At 48.1% G+C, this 19,886-nt stretch overlaps 1 protein-coding gene and 1 long non-coding RNA gene across 14 annotated transcripts in view; one reads left to right on the forward strand and one right to left on the reverse strand.

Moving 5' to 3' along the window:
- Positions 1-494: 494 nt before the first annotated feature.
- LOC137845029 (uncharacterized) lies at positions 495-14,436 on the forward strand. Of its 2 annotated transcripts, XR_011090072.1 has the most exons (5): positions 495-732; positions 2,171-2,291; positions 6,587-6,704; positions 7,583-7,762; positions 12,729-14,436. It is a non-coding gene; the product is annotated as an uncharacterized lncRNA (long non-coding RNA). The 2 variants fall into 2 exon arrangements; XR_011090073.1 differs by lacking the exon at positions 6,587-6,704 and having other exon boundaries at positions 502-732.
- The window catches only part of PTPRS (protein tyrosine phosphatase receptor type S), a 151,227-nt gene continuing 144,799 nt past the window's right edge, over positions 13,459-19,886 (reverse strand). For all 12 annotated transcript variants that reach the window (XM_068661831.1, XM_068661841.1, XM_068661838.1 and 9 more), the window contains 6 exons: positions 19,278-19,456; positions 18,640-18,766; positions 18,435-18,560; positions 17,222-17,376; positions 16,387-16,522; positions 13,459-15,817 (listed from right to left, as the gene is read on the reverse strand). In XM_068661831.1, the coding sequence (XP_068517932.1) occupies positions 15,749-15,817; positions 16,387-16,522; positions 17,222-17,376; positions 18,435-18,560; positions 18,640-18,766; positions 19,278-19,456 (792 nt within the window). In that variant the 3' untranslated portion in view covers positions 13,459-15,748. The remainder of the gene's footprint in view (positions 15,818-16,386; positions 16,523-17,221; positions 17,377-18,434; positions 18,561-18,639; positions 18,767-19,277; positions 19,457-19,886) is intronic.

A 19,886-nucleotide genomic window follows, 5' to 3' on the forward strand; every position in this document is an offset into this window, starting at 1 on the left:
AACACTCAGAATGAGTTTTTGTGGGTTCACTGATTTCCAGCCCTGTTTCCAGGCCATCTCGGGGCTCTCACCTCATCAACAACCATACTGGTGCACACAAAAAAAAAGCACAGCAACTTTGGCAAAGGGCCATGGCTGGAATGAGCTGGGGATGTTGAGCTGGAATGGTCTGGCAGCTTTGATAGCAGAAAAAAGATAACCGCTCGGTTTATTTGCACACCAATAGAAAATCACTGGGAGTTATTTATTCTGCATTAGAGGAGCAAAACAATTAAATTTTTTGTTTCCAAGAGGGGAAATGGAAAGGTCACTGTGTAAACACTGTTTGGAATTACATAGCGACCACAGCTTAGCCATTTTTCCTGTGGAATAAATAAGAATTTGGCTGTGTTTCAGCACAGTTGACTCTGGCTTACCTCTATACTCTAGTCTTGCCATTTCAGATGCCAGCTGCTAATATCCTCCAGCGAATGAGCTCGTAGCCAAACTGTCTCTGAAACAGGAGTGATACCCTCCCCTGTGCCCCAGATCATGGTTTAAAAATAAATAAATGGACAGATCCAGTGCTCATCTGCTTCATTTAACGGAGCCATCTCTTGAAAACACAGCAAATTTTCTTTGATTAGGAACGAATGGTCAGTAACCCATGATGCAAGCCAAGATGCTGCCGCTGTTTGGAATAACAGGGATTCATCTGCCTGACTAGCAAGATCAAATCTGACTTGATTGCAGGTACAGAAGGGTCACTGGACAATTTTCTACGTGGAGAAGCACTGAGGTGGGGAAGAAGGGCCGTTGTGCTGGTCCGATCTCCTGGTCTCTCTGCTTAGAGCTGAGGTTTATTTCTTTTTGTTATCTTAATAGCTCAGAACCACTAGAGGATATCCAAGCTGAGGAAGTGGTGCATCTGATTAATCTGGGATTCAGCTGTAACATGGAATTAGCGCTACAATCCCGTAGCTGTGTGTCCTGTGTTGGGTGATTAATGTGAGATTTTTGTCCGTGTCTAGTGAAAAATCTGCCTGAGTGCCACTGTTGCTGTGAGATCCCACTGCTCAGGGACGTTTCTGTTTTACAGGAACAGTTCATCACAAGCTTTTTGTGACTAATTCTGAGTGTAGAAAATTGGCTGCTTATTAAATGTTATTATTACTCTCACTTCTGTGGCATTCTGAAATCGAGAGCATGGTCCATTTTATCCAAATTAATTTCTCTGTAGTTTTCCTCAGCAGGGAGAGGCATCCTCAGATTTGCAGATGACACGACGTGGTTGTGGTGCTCTGCATTGAGCAGTCTCATGCTGACCTGTTGCAGTGGCTGGATTTGAGCTCCTCACCACTCACCCCCCCCCCCCTTTTTTTTTTAATTACTGAATGATTTCCCAACATTTGTGTGATAACACTGGAGAGGGAATCCCATCATCGAGCCTCTCTGCCCCACCACCGATTGCACTTGTAGGTACTTCCCTTGATTTTGAACGCCCTTTTTATGATTTTACATGATTTATACTCAAAGCACAAAGACCAAACTTCATCTCTATTTATAGCACTGCCAGAATCATGGCAATATTTCACTCCCAGCAGGTGATTGACTGAAAAAGATGGGGGAAAAAAACACGCTATCTTACCTCTGGTGCACTGCTTTGTTTTCTTAACGCAGTTCCCATTGCAGCCTGTGCTCTCTTTGCTGCTTCTGGTCTTCAGCTGGGCAGTATTTTTAACCTTTGTGCCTCTCTCTTCTACACCAATAAAAAGGAATGTCCCCTTGGGTTTCTTTTGTCAAGACCACACCGTGGCTGGGCCCTTGCAGCCCCCCGATGCAGTGTGAATGCAGCCTGTCAGTGTCTTGTCACCTCTCTAATGCGCTTCTATTTACTGCCATAATCAGCGCCGCTGAAAGGCAAGGCTGAACTGCTACTATTAAATATAATTGTCACCGTGACAGGTCCATTGTGGGGTAGAAAATCTGTGCCTTTCAGAGCTGTCTCTCTGATAAAGAGCAGTGGTGAAATCAGAAACGAATCCCCAGGCTCCACGCTGGCGTGGCGATGGGGCCTGGGCCTCCGGAGGCTCTGAGTGGCGGAGGTCGCTCATGATGTCCCTGGCTGTTGTCCCCTGCATGAGTTGAGGAATGCACAGCATTAACCCTCCTCTCCTTTGCTCCTCTGCAGATCTACCTGCCATGGACACCACGGCCGTGTTCCTGCTGTGGGAGGCTTCCAGGCAAGGCTCAGGCCTACAGGGTGAGGCTGGGCCTACCAAGGAGGAGTGCTTGCAAAACCCCAGCCACAGGTGAGTGAATTCCTGACACAAAGCCCTTCAGGTCGTGACTGGTTGTTTTACATTGAGGTGTCTGACTGAGAAATGGGGAATCTGGCCCCTGATGACTTAGGCTGAGGCTCTTCCCTCCCATGGTATGTGTGATCCCAAATGACAGTGCCAAAATTAAAGGAGAATTGTCACTGGTATCGGTAGTGCTAGTGTTACCAGAGTACTAATTACAGTTGAGAAGACACTTCCCTTACCAACCCCTACTTCAAGCTCGTTATTGCTACCTTAGAGAAGTAGTATTGCAGTGTCCTGTATGATGTATTTTGGAGACAAAGTTGGATGACATTCAATTTGTCTGTTGGTTTTCCTCTCCCAACTTCTGCCTGGATACAGCTGAGCATAAAAAAAAACCCTCGGCTGAGAAGGTTTTATAGTTGCACCAAGATCCCTAAAGCAGTTTCTCCTAAAATATTCAGGCTTAGTCACCAGTGAGGATGCGTAGCGTAGCTCTAAGATTTGGAAACTGCGTGCGGATACAAATGCGCAAAACGCCTACAGCACAGCACCTGGCACCTGAAGCCTCTGTCAGTGCAGGGGGGGAAAAGAGCACGAAATGAGCTCCTTGGAGGCGCAGCGAGCTCTGCAGCAAGCAGGGCTGTCTGCTGAGAGCTGGCACGTCCCGCTGGAGGTTCCTGATGCTGAAGTTCGTCCTGACACTGCCTCCTGGCTCAGTACGGCACTTTGCTTGTCTGAGCCTTGGTTTCTAAATCTGTATGGTTAATGGTTATAATCTTTCCTTTCTGCCGTTCTTTTCCTTCTTATTTTTATGTCAGTTCTCAGTAGGGGAAGTTTCTTCTTTTTAACAGCCTTGCTTTCAATTTAACAACTCTCTGCTTTCCTGTAGAAAATTGCAAATAGATTCTCCCAGCTGCTTTCTTCCTACACCGGGTTAATTTCTTTCCTTGGGACTTAGCGAGGAGAAAGATGCCTGCCACGAGCAGGCTTTCAGTGCTGGGGAGCGTGTTGTCTCCTGCTGACCTGAGCCTCCAAGCCCCTGGCAACCTGGAATTTCCTTTAGGGCTTCTTCCAGTCCAGAGCGAGGTTTTAAAAAAAATTAAATCAAGGTAGCAGAACCCAACACGCTATTTTACACTGCAGTGTTTCTGTGATTTATTAACTCCAGAGTAAATCAGGGAAATGTATGGCATTACATTTTTGTGTTACAGTGGCATCCTGCATACATGATTGGGTTTGAGACTCTGATAGAGGAATAGTAAAGCACAGCTCAGAAAGGCCTGTGCCCTGGGAGTAGTTTGCAGCCTCTGCCACGGAGCTGCAACAGCTCTGTCTAGGACACAGTGAAAAAGGGCGATGGAGAAAATAATGAGAACATGTGCTTTCCTGTATGTATGACAGCACATATAATTATGAGCCTTATGGATATTTTATTTTAGTGACACGGTAGACAAAGAAGTAATAAAGCATCAATGAAAACTTGAGGCAGCTTGCTGCTGATAATGTGGTAGAGATTCTTCTTAAAGGATTTGGAGTTTACACTTTCAGGGTAAATTTGGGGCAAGAAAATAGAGTATTACATGGTATTTCCTTCACCCTTTGCAGCTGCCTTCTCCTAGTGATAGGCACTCAGCAGTAGGGTGGAATGAGATTAAGAATGGGTAAACTTATTTGGAATGCTCGATTTACTTAAAATTATTATTTGCTTCCAAATCATTTCTACTGTGTTCTAAATGAACACGGTGCTTCCAAAGAGATGGCTAAGCTCAGAAGAAAACAAAACAAAACAGTGAATTTTTTGGCATCTTAAATGTTTTGCATGTTGGATGCCGTCTCAGATGTCAGGAGCCGAGGTGTGAAACCAGCTTTGGCGCAGGTCCAGCCTCTCCCCCCAGGAAACACAGACAGAAAGGCGTGTGAATTACCCGTGAGAGAGACATCAAATGCACTGTCAAGGCTGGATCCTGCTGCCGCCAGGATTCTCCGAGAGAGAAAGCATTTGGTAAAGGTTAGAAAAAATAAAATAAAATAAAATAAAATAAAATAAAATAAAATAAAATAAAATAAAATAAAATAAAGCCATGAGAATTACGCAAGGCACCCACTCCTTTGCAGTCCTGGAGGACCCTCTGGGGATGTCTGCTAAGAGGGGGAGCAGAGCAGACAAAAGCCGCCAAGATCTGATAATAAAATCTGTTTGGAACAGCTGTCTGCTGACAAGTATAATAAACTGTATTAATGGTGTCATTATTATTCCCTAATTAAAAGCTAATAACTAAGAATTAATTGCCTTTAAAAGATGAAGCAGTGCTATGGCGGGGATTTATCTCTGTTTTTCTTTGCTTGCCTGGCTGTGCTGATATTTTCAAGCTAATTAATTGAATCAAATCTTACTGAAAACTAATAATCTCTCTGTGTCGATTCAACCAATTGAATTAAGAGGTGTTTGCTGTGTGCAGGCTTTAAAAAATATATATGTGTGCTCTTTGCAACTCGTTACCTCGGGTGATGGCAGGCAGCGGGGCTGAGTGTGGCACGGAGTCAATAGGGTCTCAGTGACAAACTGTTTGGTGGGGAAAACTTTCTCCTGCTGTGCTAGGGAGGGAAACGGAGCATCTCAGGGCTGGCTGGAGGGATCCCACTCCTCCGGCTGTTGCAGTGTCTCCAGGTTTTGGGATTTATTTGGGGCAGAAGGGCCCGGCTGCAGCTTTCAGCTGTGTGGTCACAGAGGTGTTAACAGCTTCAGCTCAGCTGACCACAGACAACCTTTCCAAGAGGCTTTTTGAAGGATGAATGCAGCTGAACCACCTCGTGATGGGTGCCTGGACCCACACGGGTGGCTGTGCCGAAACGCTGGGACCGGGCAGGATGACGGGCTTGGCCTCAGGGCACCTTGTGGGGCTCACAGCAGAGCTCAGGGAATAACGCTGCCAGCATAGATGGATGTAAAGCAGCTGCAGCCCTAGTAAGTGGATTTTATCCAGAGAAAGCAATAAATAGATAACTACAGGTATCAGGAGATCTCCTCTCCAGAGGCTGATTAAATCTCAGATCTTCTGCTGGCGGTGAGGGATGAAGCATTGTGTTGGGATCTGATTTTTTCATCTGATGGGCAAAAAGCCGGTCATGAGCTTCTGAGGGCCACAACCATTTGTAGGCACCGGTGTTGGCTTCCCCCAGAAGCCAAGGACGGGGCTGAAATCCATTTCTCCTTCAATACTCTGTCCTGTGTGGGAAGTGCCTGCTGCAGCCCTGATGGTGGCTTTGTCTGTGCCTGGGGCTGTGCCTGCCCCAAACCCTGCAGCTGATGCAGATGAAGCGAGGCCGAAGGCTCCCATGAACTGCCTGGAAAATTTGGATTTCTCACCCTGCAAAGCAGAGGCAGGTCCCGCTTGTGCCGCCTGGGATCTGAGCGAAGCAGCTCAAAGCCTCCTCGTCCTCTTCTCTCCCACCTTGAAATGCCCATCCTTGCCCTAAAAAGCAACACTTCAGCATCCCCCCTATCAGCTCCTGACGGTTGGGTGATGCTAATTGAAAGGAACCAAATGTTCTTTTTGGAAGTTCACTACACCGGTGTTAATCTTCTGTGCGGAGTGATTTTATTAAAGTTCCCCAAAGAGCAAATTGTAAATTCATTAGAGCCCGTTTTGGACCGCACCCTCCCTCATTTTGGGTTAAAAAAAAAAGAAAAGATTAGAAGTCATCTGGGCTCCTTGATAATTAAAAAGAAGATGCTCAAACATAATTCTTAATTAAACCGTAATGAGATAAGAACTGCGTAGCCTGCTTTTAGGCTGTTGGAAAGATGCAGAGGTTCCCATTGTAATTATGTGATTTATGATCTTCCACACAAAGATGTAATTAGTTCCCCACCCCACCTTTTAAAATTTAAACATTATTTAGATAAAAAAAAATTATGCAGCAGTTTGAATCTGCTTTTCCAGGTGGAATAGTAATTTTTTGATACAGGTTTTTGATACAGGCTTAGTTTTTTTTAGGTTTCAACCTAAAAAAATCCCCCATAAACGTTGGGCAGCTAAAAGGTGAGATGTAGGTACAACCCCGGAGGCTGTTAGATGTGAGAGGGTGGCAGGGGGACGCGGTGACATTCGAGGCCAAGAAATGGTGCAAGCATCTCGTAGTGCTAAAAGGGGAGGAATCTGTTTGCGGGTGGCACCTGTGGAACGCGTGCCGCGATGACACCGCTCCACGATACTGATTAGATCCCTAGATGTTGTTTTTTTTCTGCCTGTCTGATCTTTTGTGAGGAAACGAAGCGAGTCCTCAGCGGGCTTTTGCAGATAATCACCGGGGAGCTCGATAACACCGACCTCAAGTCGTTACCTAAGGACTGAAGGCAGGCCCAGAGCTGTGCGCTGGACGGCGTCGTGCTCTGCTCTGCGGGAAGGCAAGCTGAAGGTGAGCGAGGTGGTGGTGAGTTCTTTGTTTAGATGCCTTCAGAGGCTGCTTTCAAAGCAGACAAAGCACACAGGTGCCAGGCTTGGAGCGGTGCCTGGAGGGAGAGTCTGTGGGAAAGAGGGAGAGGAGGAAGAGGCCTCACCTGTGGAATAAATCCCCATGGGAGATGAGTGTGACCTCCAGACCTTGCTGCTCTGTAAGGGTAATGCTAAAGTACCCCTAACAACTAAAAAGAAAAAAGCCCAAGTTGCCAGACGCTGCTTTGTGAGGCTTTCACATGGCCTTAGCTTCAGAGGGCCGGGGCAGGGATGAGGACAGTGGTGTTCTTCGTGGAAACTGGAGCGTGGATGTTGGTCAGAGGCCTGCCGCTGGTAAAAGACTGTTTCTAAGAAGGAATTTCATACGTATTGCTGCATCGTGTGAGTCGTGAAGGCCCACGTCCCATGCCCTCAGAAGTGGCAGAGCTTTTCCAATGCCCTTCACAGCCAAAGCTGGTGAGAGCCCCGTGCTGCTGGCACGTTGGCTGCCCCCTCAGGCCGTGGGGCTTTCCCAGTGGGTCCTGCCACTGGCCCAGCTCGGCCATGAGTGGTGTCTGCAGCCACAGACCGGTCCTGTTCCTCAGCGAGCACACAGCCCTCCTTTCGTAACAGCACAACCTCCTCGCTTGCCTGGTGAACAATTTTGTGAGTGCTGCAAGGAGCCTGAGCAGCACTTTGTGATACAGTCGTCACCAAAACTGGGAACCAGTTGGTTTTCTTTTACTTTTAGAAGGGATTTTGGGTTCCTAAACTTGGAAACATTGTGGGACTCTGCTCATTTCTCAGGTGCTTTGCATTGCACGACAGCTGTAGCAGATTTTCTTTTTGCTCCTCTTTCAGGTGCACAGAGAAGAAGGCTGATTGCCCGGCCACGGGTGGGGGCAGCTGCTCTGCACACCTGGTGCCACTTTGTGGGGCTCTGGGTCCCACTTTGGGTCAGTTTGCAGCAAGGTGGCTCCGTGGGCAGGGTGCCTGGAACTTCTCTCTCCTTGTGTACGGAAGCTGGAGGCACAGACAGAGGTTAGTTGTGGGATCTGGTGGACCAGCAGGCGCTGCCAGCTGATGGGCAGCGATCCCACTGCCTTGTTTGGCTTTGGTGTTATCCCCTTGCCCTCCCCTGGGATGTTTTTATGTCACCATGCCAGTGTCTCATTTCAAAAAACCTTGGAGCAGAGCTGGGGGCTCGTGGCTGCTGGCTGCTCTGTGGGGCTGCGCTGGGCTTTCCCAGCCAAAAAGGGGCGGGAGGAGGGCCTGAGGGAGGTGAAATCTGAATGAGTAGTGACGAGTTTAGCAATTTCCTGAACAACACCTTGTATGCAGCTCGGGCAGAACGTTAGGTGTTTAAAGAAAAAAAAAAAAGATTTTTTTAATCATTTGGATACATTTTTTTTAGAGGGGTTTATTATCCTCAGTAAGCCTGGGCTAAAACCCTTGTGTAACCTATTAATCTGGGATTGCCATCTGCACCTACATGTGTGCTTGTATGTACGGATCGCTGTGTGCACACAGATGGATGGGGCACCCGGCGCTGTGAATCAGGAGCTGTCTGTGCTGACCGGGAGGGAGCTGTGCGTGTCTGTCCTCCACGAGACAAAGGCGTGAGGAGAGTGATGTCAGGGTCTGGTACAAATCACAAAGGGATCCGGAGTTACCGCTCGACTGTGTAGGTGGATGGAGAGATGAGTGGGCAAGAGGAAAATAGGCAGATTAAAGATGGGCTGGGATGAATAAATTAAGTGGCTGGGGAGGGAGCACTGTTAAGAAATAGAAACTTTTCCCTGTTCAGGCTTCAGCCTAGTTTTGAAACAATCCAGTAATTTGCTTTTACTATGAGCAGTTCATACAAGCACCAGTCAGGCCCAGTGGTACGCATGGGAGAGGTTTGAAGCAGTCGTTGTCCTGTTTTAGGTCCTTGTGTCTGGCCTGGCACCCCTGGGTGCGATGATCGGATTGTGCTGGGCTGTGGGGGTGAGCTGTGGACCTGAGCCCAGCCCATTTGGGGCAGCACGGTGCCATCCAGCCCAGGAGGGAGCCTCGAGAGCACCCCATGACAGCGCTCGGGGTCACCCAGCAGCCTCCCAAGAGGTGCTTGGAGGCCACGGAGGCCGAGGTGCTGGGTGTGTGCCATCAGCGTGTCGGTAAGGAGGATGATCGGAGGAGTGCCAGGTTTTCCGAGCTGCCTCGTGGTGCCCCAGGCTCCTCTCCAGGGTGAGGTTGTTCTTCCTGGGGACAGCACCAGGAGCCTCCCTGAGCTGGGAATGGTGCTGGTTGTGATGGGAGCTGGTGCTGGAAGGGCTGAGGGCAGTGCCAAGAGGAGGGGACGTGAAGGGCTGGGGGCAAGGCAGCGATAACCCTGGGGGGCTTCCCGTGAGGTCCCACAGGGCTGGGTGGTGCTTGGAGGCCAGGAAAGGTTATGGCGGCTCTCGGGGAGCAGCTCAGAGGTGTGCTTTGTGCCTGGAAGGAAGGGCAGGGGGCATTTGGGTGTAGCTGTGGGTGCAGGGATGGGCAGTGCCGTGTCCGTTCAGGTGCCTGCTGTGACCCTGCAATACGTGGTCGAATTGTTCTGGTTTCCTGATGGGGAGATTTGGGACCAGCCTCCCCCCATCCCCTTCCCAGCGGATGAACTTGTTGAGATAATAAGACAATTTTCTCAGCGCCTGCTAGGGTATTTACTTTTTCCATTTCAATTCTACATCTGTTCGGTTACTGACTTGGAATTTGCAACCATCTTATTTAGGAGGAGGAATTGATTTCTCATTCTGTTGCTGCTTCCCTCGCTATAATTAAAGCGTAGTGCAACATGAAGAATTTCTCCTGGCCTGGGAACTGGTTTGCCACTTGGGTAATTCTGTAAACCAAGAAAAGGCTTTTCCTTTTCCTCTGGAATGTAAATTATGGTTACATCTACTTTCAAGTCTTTGTTCTGCTGCAGGGGACTAAAGGGGCTCTTGGTTTAGGCTCGTGCGGAGACGTGGGGGCTTTTGCAAATCAGTCCCGTGGAGATTTGGCATCCAGGCCGATGCAAATTAAGACGGATGCATGCGACGGTTTTGCATGGTGTGGGGCAAACACTCACTGGGATGAGGCTGCTCCCCACAAACCCCTGCTGCCGAGCTCCAGCCGTGCTGCCCTGAGCTGAGCCCTGGCCCCTGTGAGGGGGTTTGGGGCCTGGCAGCCTTCCAGCAGCTGTGCTCGAGCAGGGGAAGAGTAATTTGGGGAAGAGGGAGGGCTCAAGGAGACGTTTATTAAACCGTGAAAAGAATCGGATCAGGATTTGCATGTAAATGATGTCAGAAGATGCCTTGAGACCCACCTGCTTCTGGAGAGGGCTGTACAGGGCCTGGGGTCAGGGGCTGGGATCGGGGTCAGCTCCGAGTCCTGGGGGGCAGTGGGGAACAAGGCTGCTGCTGGCTGAAGTGGCCGTGGTGCGGAATTGCCCCGCAGGGCAAAAACCCAAATATGCCCTGGGCGCCCTCCCCGTGAGGACAGCACACGGTGCAGCCACCCCTGCAGGGCTGGGTTAGGCTCTGAGGTGCCTTTTGGCCTCAATAAAGGGCTGTGCAATGGGGATTCCCTCGTAAAACCACGATCTGCACTCTAGCCCTGATCCTCTGCGAGGGATTGTGTCCGTGGAGATCTGGAGCCTTGCTGCCGGGCCTTTTCTGGAAAAATCCTGTCTGCGATGCTTTACTCCTTCCACCCTGCACGAGCATAGCTAATAAAGTGCTGTCAAAGCTATCCGTCAGAGCTCATGTTGAAGAAAAAAAGAGGGAGACAGGTTAGAAAGCGATCTTTGAATCAATAAGAAACAAGAACCTTCCCTGCTGCCCTGCTGAAAACGGGCAGTAATGGAGCAGCGCTCAGGGTTTAATTAAAATAAAAAAAAAGACAGCGGTGGGCTGGGTTTCAGGCTGCTGCTGGCTGGCACAGCGAGTCCAGGAAGATGGAGCCTGTACCAGAAATGGGATTTCATCCGCTCGGCGCAGCGAGGCCGGGCGCCGCGGTGCAGCCCGTGTGCTGCGCGCATCCTGCAGCCCGGAATCATTTCTGCTTAATCACACCCCCAGCACGACGCTCTGTTGCGTTCAGAAACCACAAATTAGGGTGTAATTTCAGCAGCTCATGAGCACCAGTAAAAGGCTGCATCAGTGGGACTACTTAGTGCGTGCAGGTTTGTGCTCCTGGGGCCTCGGCTTCCCCGAGGCTCAGATCCTGGCTGAACGCAGAGGCAGAAGCCATAAAAGCTGTTGCTGTCCCGTGCGATGGGGGGAATCTGTGCACAGCTTGGTGGCGTGCATCAGTACCGAGCATACTGAGCTGAGTCAGAGTAGCAAGAGTTCCAGCCTGGGTTTTTTTTTGTGGAGTCTGGGCTCTGCAGGGCCCCTCTTGTCCCTCCGAGCCCGTAGGAGCACGTACGTGGTGCTGTCTGCTCTGTGCTCACCGGTGGTTTTGGCTTTTATGCTGGGAGCTGTAGGTACCTGAATGGGCTGGGACTGGGGCTGCTTGGCTCTGTTGGTGTTTCCCGAGCAGTGCTTTCATGCAGCTCACCCTGGGTCCTGTTTTGTTTTCCTGCAGGACATCCAAAGCCTTGGCAGGGGGTCCTGGAGGGGCGCCTGGCCATGTTGCAGCTCCCGATCTGGGCTCTGGCAGTTCCTCTGGGTGTCCAGAGAAAAATCAGAAGGTAGAGGTGTCAACAGGATTCTTTTTGTGGTTATAATGCTCGTCTTTCTTGATATTCCAGAGAAGGAGAAGGAGCTGTTGTCCGACTGCTGCCTGTTGTAGGCCTATTGCTGCTACGTCAAGGTGGAATCAGTGTCATTAGGTGTCTTTGCGGTTGTCAGCCTGACTCTTGCTTTGAGATTTTATTTTGTATTTGCTTCTGTAACTGGCTCCCTACTGTATTGTGTTTTCTTTTCTTTTTTTGAAAGATTTACCTTGTCCCTAGCTGCTGTTCCAGTTCTTTGTCACTCATTTCCCCGTGCTCCACGTGGTATTTATTGCTGTTCAGCGAGAGTTTTGCATCTCTACATGGGGGGTGGTCACAGCAGCTCAAAAAAAGGATGGAACCAAACAAAGAGACTGGGGAGAGGCGGTGGAAATGATTAGCAGCACAGAGAGACAAGAATAGTACCGCTGAGATCGCAGGAGAGCAGGTAGGCACATGCCAGAGCTACAGAGGCTGATGAAGGAAAATCAGAAAAAAAATTTCCAGTGCTTAGAAGGAAAATTGTTTTTTCCTTTCTATTCTTCAATGATGGAATAAGAGAATATTAAAAATCAACGCATTGACTGAGGCAAGGTTGATGAAAGGTATCTTTGCTGTGTTGTACTGCTAGCTTGTAGGGTTTGGTGCCACGAATTATCGTCGAGTCCAAGAGATGATTAGGAGTAAAAGAAAAAATATTTACTATTCATATAATTGCCTGCATGAGATGTTTACAAACAAGGATACTCGTTTTCTCCTCCTTTTTTCCTGTGCCATCAGGGTTTGATGTGGTTTGACTCCCTGCTTGCTCTGTCACGTGGAGTAACAAAATTTTGGAGGTGATGTAATTCCCTGAGTTCACAGCTCGATGTTTGATCACAGTTCTATGTCAACTTGCTAAGCCTTTTTTTTCCTTTAAGTGGGAGCCAAAATGCTGCTGGTGGTGTTAGGAGGGCGGGAGGGTTTATGCTGGCACAGCACAGCTGTAAAGGCAAGGAGGGGGGGAAACTGATATAGGAATACTCTCATCATCCTGCTGCTTCCAAAAACCTGCATCTCCTGTGTTTCCCTGTGTAATGTCTTTCTGACTTGATGGGGAAGAAAAAAATGTGAAGCTCAGGCTAGATTGAGCGGCATGGCGCCCGCAGTCCTAGTACAAGACTGGTTTAGCTTATATGCCATAAATCTGGCTTGGATGGACAGTTTGTGAGCACCTCATGCTGAAATTGAGACAGGATCTCAGTTCTGGGCTTTCAGTGTTGTCACCCTGTTGTGTTGCAGGGAATGGAAGCACGAGGCTCTGCCTTTTCCGGATGGTGGAGCTGTGACCTGTGCGCTCCTCCTGGGCTCTTCCCCCCAGCGCAGACTTCGTCAGCAGCGTCCCACGGGAGCCCTCCATCTGCCCTCGCCACATGCTGCAAATGTGACCACCGGCTTCAACCTCCTCCTGCTCTAAGTGTTTATTGACTGAAAAATGCTCGCCTGCAGGCTTGGTGCCGTGGTCCATAGCCAGGATGGTGCCTGGACCAGCTGAGGGGTGCTGGTGGCTCCTTCCCCCATAGGCTGAGCAGGTGAGGGGACAGGAGCTGCTTCTCTTGATGCTGCTGCCCCACGGAAGGGTCAAACAAAGCAGCAGAAATGGAGGCCACTGAAGGGTTTAACCCTCAAGGCAGGCATAGCCCATGCAGCTCTGGCTTCTCGGGTGAGCAGTGGTCCTGGTACGCTCGTGCCAACGGCCACACTGCTAGACCTAACCCAGGGGGATGCGTGTACCGGTGGCACTGCAGCTACTTGGCTAAAAGCTCTCCAAATGAGGTTGTTTCTTTGCAACTGCATGTTTGGCTTGTACAGGTGGCCTATTTTTAGAAAGAGCATAAGCACAGCAGAGGGAGAGCAACCTGCCACCTGGCTGCGTGTGCCAGGGAAAAGGGTTTTGCAGTCGCTGCGTTACACGGAGCAGCTGCTTTGTTCATTGCCCGCTCCCAACAACAAACAGGTTTGCAGTCAGGCCTTTCAGACAATCTTCCTTTAATACAAAGTCAATATATCTACATACACAGTGGTATGAAAACCACTTACTGTTTCAGTTTGAAATAACAGTGTGAAAGCAACAGCACTTTGCTCTCATACAAAGGAAAAAAACCTCCCTCCCTCCCCCCAACTCTTCCAGTAAGGTTTTGCTGCAACATACTTAGAAATTTGGGCAACTTTCACACAGATAAGAAGTTAAATCTCGAAGAAGCCTTTCGTTCTTTTTTTTTTTTTCTTTTTCAGTTAAAGACAGGAAATGGATTGTTGTGGGGTTTTCTGGGTAGCACTTGATGGCAATGATAAACCCTTCTAGAAAAATAAAAAAAGTCCCAGGCAAGCAGTGTTCAGGGCAGTGCATCTTTTCCGAGACGTGCTCTCTCCTCTGCCACTTCTGCAAGAAAACTCCTTGTCACGTACACCTGCAAGCGCTTCATATCTACCACCCAGGGCCCAGACAGAGTTGGGCCGTTACCTGCATTACACCACTGATGTTTATAATCTGTGTACGTGCCGATGTGTGCCATGGCTCTGAAACTGCCCTCTTTTTGTCTTCAGTTGTAAGACACTGGTGTGTTTTATTCTCCCAGTTCAGCCCTGGCCCTGTTAGGACGGAGCAGCAGGGCCACAGCTGAAGGGGAGAGGTTGGCACTGCCACCGCATCTCGGCCTGCCTGCTGATCTCCCACCCTTCCAAAGACACGTGATATGCCTGCGATTTTAAAACAAAAGAACCCCAAAAAAATCCAGAAAGGACATTTTGTTTTTACATGAGCAAGTTAAACCTTTTAAATGGTAGAAAAGCAATATGTAGAAGTAGCAATTTGCACTGCATTTTTATATATCACAGCCATTACACGTAACATTTCTACAGTGAAAAAATAGACTGTCTTTGAACATAATATGAACAAATAAGCAAATTTTTCTTTTAAATTCATTGACTGATATTCTTTGTCTTTTTTTTTTTAAAAAAAAAAAAAGGAAAAAATACACTATTTAAAAAAAAGGTAATGTCACTTGTTACAGTTACATCGATACTTTAAAGAAAGCCACTCACAGTATATGCCATTGATCTCACTTGATCTTTCCCAGTTATTTATACAGCTAGGGCATGTTCGTAGCTGTGCCAATGAGCTTGGTCTGATGTGGTACCGGGACAGTCCTGAGGAGTATCGCTGCATCGCGCCCGGAGAGCTGCTGTGTCCGGAGGTGAGGGGTTGGCAGCAAGAAGCAGTTGGCTAGTGGAAATAAATTTCTTAAGGATGCTTCTCAGGCTCCTTCCAGAGAGATGCTCCTGGCCTTCTGTGGCAGGAACTGGTGGGGCGACACAGCTCCTTGCAGCAGAAGTGGGGTTGTGTGAATGTGCAAAGAGAATGGGAAAGGGGCTGCCTTTCTGTACTGGGGTGTCCCACTGCTGCCCAATTAATGCCTCTGTGTAGCTGGATGTGCTGAAAAGGGGGAGCAGAACCAGCAGCCAGCGAACCCAGCCCAGGGGAGCTGCCACCTCTACCTGTCCCACCTGTGTGCAAGGGGAGGGGGCCACACCACACAGCCAGGTCTGGGTTCTCTCTCTCTGTCTCTCTCTAATTTTAAATATCCTAAAAAATAAATTTTGGAATTAGAAGAAATGAGGAATGTTCCAAGTATTCAAAGTGTGAGCTATAAAACCTCTCGCGTGGCAGGGGCATTCAGTGAATGCTGCTTGCAAGGTGCCTGTAAGCCCAGAATCATCCCAATGTTGATACTGAGGTTATTAAGACTCCAGCTAGAAGAACTCCTGACCCTACGTTTGTCTAAGTGTTGAGATTTAGTTCCTTTTCTTATCTTTTACAGAACACCTTCAATTCTGCAAGTGACTTCCTTTAAAGACTGCCAACTATATTAGTAAATAAACTGAACTCTAATGATGTAACCAAAGTCGGTTTCCTTCCCTTCTCCAGCGGTAACGTTTCGCAAGGTGTGTTTTAGCTTTTGGATCCGTTTCATGATGTCCATACATCTTCCACAGCGAACACCACTTGAGGTAACAAGAGCAGTTCACCACTTAAAGCAGTCCTTCAGCAATCTCCTGAGCTGCCTCTTCACGGTCCAGGTTACAACATGGAGTTCCTGAAGGGGTGTTCCTTTCAATCCTTCCCCCTGCTCCCCAATGCATTGTCCAGATGAAAAGGTACTTCTTCTGATTCAGTTTTGTAAGTTCAAGCGCTCCTCCTGGGTCAAAAGAGGCCTTCCAGGACTTAAGTGGTTGGTAAAGTCTGCACAACGGATGGCTTTTTATGTTGCATAGTGATCAAAACTTCCCAGATATTCCAAAGCTGCCTGGTAACAGAACTGGTATTCATCCTGCAAACAGTAAAGAAAAACAGTGCTTCAGCTTCAGAGGTTGAAATTCAGAGGCTGAAACAGCCGCTCTACAGTTCCCTGCCCCACTTCCAGCTAGTGCACACCTGGGCAGGAACCCTGCACAGACCCTTTTATTCTCAAAGAGCTGTGAGCTACTGGGAAAGGAAATCCCTTTTCCTTATTGTCATGCATCTCATAGACAGCAGGCATCCTGCCAATAGTTTTCCCCTCTCTGCAGCAAAAAAAAAAAAGTGGGCTATGTTTAGAAGCAGGTGAGTTCCCCTTATCTCAGAGGCAGGATGAGATAAGAATCAAGGCTGGCAGACTGGGATGAAATCTTTAAGAAATTTAAAAGGCCCATGGTTGTTGTTATTATTACTTAGTAAAGTGAACCAATAGTGCAGCCTGGGCTTGCTTATCCTTCAGGTAAGGTTTTGCTAATGGTTAGAAGGGCAAGAAGTCTGCTGCACTCAGCCAGGGCATTTGGGGAATTGGTCTGCAAAGGTCCGGGACTTGCTACTCAGGTCCTGTAAATAGTGACAAAGAAAGGGCTTGCTGCTCCCCCTTACCTCTGTTTGCACCATAGCAGGTCGTTGCGTTCGCAGCATCTTTACTGTCTGGAAAATATCTACAACGCCCTCATAGCGCATTCTTTCCAGGACGATACTCAGTGTAATAAACACTCCAGTCCTGCCCACACCAGCACTACAGCAATGGGAGATGAAAAACACCAAAAAATGGTACGTTACAATGGTCCAATGCTTTCTTAAACACTGAGGTTATGGTATGGTTGAACTAACAGCCTTGTCTTATGAACATAAACATGTTAGAGCTGGAAAGTCTCACTGGCAAAGTGTGTGACCCAAACGAACATTTGAGAGACTGACATTAAAAAAAAAGGGTTGGGTAGCAGTGAACAGCATTCAGTGTGAGAATTATTACTAATATTTAACACTAGTTTTTTTTGTTTTTTTTTAGTAAATAGTTGAAGACTGCATTTTCTTCTGCCCAGTGGGAGGAAAGTATCTTGCTATCAGCAAACACAGGCTAGCAGTATTAGGGCTGCAGAACTGGGCTGAGACTGGTAATAAAACAGGTAAAATGCTGCAGGTCAAATATTGATTAACACTGTGATTCCTGTGTCCTGCAGGGCATCAGCATTTCATACCTCTCATCTGGATAGAAGGGGGGCAAAAGCCTTGGGGGCACTGCCCAGGTCTGAAGGGAGATGAGTTTGGTTGGCAAAATCAACAGTCTTTAGCCATCCATTCCAGCCCCACCCCATGAAATCTACCTGCAATGATGGGGTGGGAAAGGAGAGAGATGCCTGCAGGATTTTAATTCCTTTGGCTCTTTTGCATCCCCAGATAAATTAATTCAGTGTTTCCATTCATACATGCTTACCTGCAGTGGACAGAGATGGGGCCATCCTGGCCAAACTGTTCCTTGGTCTTATGTACCTGTCCAATGAAATCGATAAAACCTTCTCCTGATTTTGGCACGCCTTGTTCTGGCCAGTCAGTGAACTGGAACTGACGAACAGTTCGTGACTGACCGTCCTGGGGAAGAAAATATTAATAGCTAAAACATCCTGTGTTTCTGCTACTAAGTACAAACGGCAAAGAAAAAAACAAAACAAAACAAAAACACCACCAGATTTTACTGCTAGTTCGTTAAGGGGCACAAAAAGTCAAACCAACTTTGTGTTGGATTTAATATATCATGATGAAGCTGCTCATCTTGCACTTGACATTTCTGGAGTTGGTTTGTCAGTGCAGATCTATGCTCCTGGCAGGTGTCCTGAAAGGTCCAACCACTGCAAAGACTGCACAGATGGAGTCTTCAGCAAAGGAACATCCAAGGGGAGGTTATGGCCTCTCTATCAATCTTGAGGAAGAGTTGCCATAGTGTCAGAATTACGGCTGACAGGAAGATAAATCTTGTTCTACCAGGACTGACGAAGCATCCTCCTCCTCAACCTTGCAAATAGGATTATCAGGTTCTACAATACTGACAACCTCAACAGCAGGGAAAACTGCTTTGAGAGTAAGAGTTATATTTGCTAACCAAATCTCAGAACGAACTGAAATGTTCCCTGGGAGGAGAAATCTGACATTGAATCTAAGATTGAGTCAGTGCCCCTTTGAATCTTAGTGATAGCGTCTCTCCTTAAAACCAGAAGAGAAGTGTATGTTTTCTGTAGGGCAAAGAATATCCTTTGCAAGTCTTTGTTTTTATTAGGTGTTTGGGGACATTCCGCTTTCCTTTCAAATAAGCTGCAAGTAAAACCCAAAGCTTGGTGAACTTCTAACAGTGACTCACTACTGTGATTAGTGAACAGAGCTTAGAAAACTCAGTTTATAAGAAAACATATTTAAGTACAATTTATCTGTGGCTGTGCATTCCATTCCTCATCATAACTAATCTCTCATCCGCTGAGGATAATCCCAGATTTTCTCATAGGAAGAGTTTACACCTCAGTTTTTCTTATAGGCACCAAACTCCACTGCTTTCTGTAAGCCATGTTCTTGATCACATGTGTTTGAGCCGCTCCAGTCCCCCCACCTCCAAAACTGTTACCCTTGCAAACACAGACTGCACCTTGTTCATTGCTTACCCTGGCATCGGTGACCTTGAATTCTCGCAGGATGTACTGAGGCATGTTGTATTCAGCCATGGGATCTACTACAAAGTACTGGTACCGGGCAGAACGCTCTGCGGGCCAGTACTGATGGCACTTTTCCTGCCAAGGGGAAAGAAATGGCTCTGTTAGCCCTTGGGTTGCAGGCTTCTCCCCTCCCTGCTTCTTAGTGCACACTTACCCGACCCATCTCGCGAAGCTTAGTCAACATCACGACAATGGTGGAGTTGTTCTCCCATAGCATCCGCCAGAAATCTTCTGTGGTCTCTGCCAGGGGCCCTTGTGTAGCAATGTATGCCTTCTGTTGTCTGAAACAGAACACAAACCTGAGGCACGGGTCAAGAGGAGGCTACATCATGGCTTGTACCATGAGTACACCACGGCTTGTGCACATGGCTGTGGGAAGCACATGCAAAGACTGAAATACAGGAAAACAAGTAGGACTGTTGGGACAGAGCTAGAAGGGTGCAATGTCTAAAGGGGGCCTGAGGTGGTGGCTTTGGTGCTAGTGGCCAAAAAACAACCACCAAAAGCTAAAACCCAAGCCAACCCAAAACAACAAAAGCTTGAGTGGTGAAGCTTTTTCTTATTACTGTTTCCACGAGGTGAATCCAGATCACACTGTCATGAGCTGTAAGCAAGAAGGAATTTCCCTCTAGACTTGTACTGTGTGCAGTACAGGTGGGTGATGGGCCAGAACAGACCGGTGTTATCACCTAGTCCTAATCACCTAATCCCTTAGTGCTGCATCCACAGAAAGCAGCCTGCTGGGTTAAGTTCACCCCCTGATGGTGGTGAGGGCAGCCAGGTGCTGGTTACCTGTAGCCATCAATAAAGCTGGCGTTGATGTAGTCTGACCCTTCCACTCCCCTGATGGGCTGAAGGCAGACCCGCGTCGTCTCATATGGCATGATGTTGACAAGGCGATTCTTGAATTTGTTGCATGGGAGATTGGCACTGATGAACCTGGAGGTGTGGGCTTTGGAGTTGGCGAGTCGCTGAAGATAAAAGCAGAGTCACAACCACTTGCTCAGCTCCTGGCTGCCCCTCATCTGCCTGGCCCCCACAACAGCCTACATAACTTGCCCTCTGTGCTCCACCATTTCGTTCCACCTCACGTGCTCCCCATTTCTGGAGGACAGAGAGTGTGACACGTCCCCCCCCAGCAAAACTTTCACAGCAAACATTTAAAAACCCAATCTAGGGAAGGAGCAAATTCCGTGTGGATTTGAAACAACCAGACAAGCCTCCTGCAGCAACAGTGCAGGTTCCCCTGGGAACTGCAGCAGCAGAAGCCAGAATAATTACTTCTCTAACGCAGCACCAAGAAGTTCCATCAGCCTTGTAAAGGCTCCCTGTCTGCTATGAGTACCAGCAGAGACAGCTCCCACGAGGCACACAGAGCCTTCCCCAGTCACTACTAGCCCA

The sequence above is a fragment of the Anas acuta genome, chromosome 26 (assembly GCF_963932015.1).
Source record: "Anas acuta chromosome 26, bAnaAcu1.1, whole genome shotgun sequence".
Classification (NCBI taxonomy): Eukaryota; Metazoa; Chordata; class Aves; order Anseriformes; family Anatidae; genus Anas; species Anas acuta.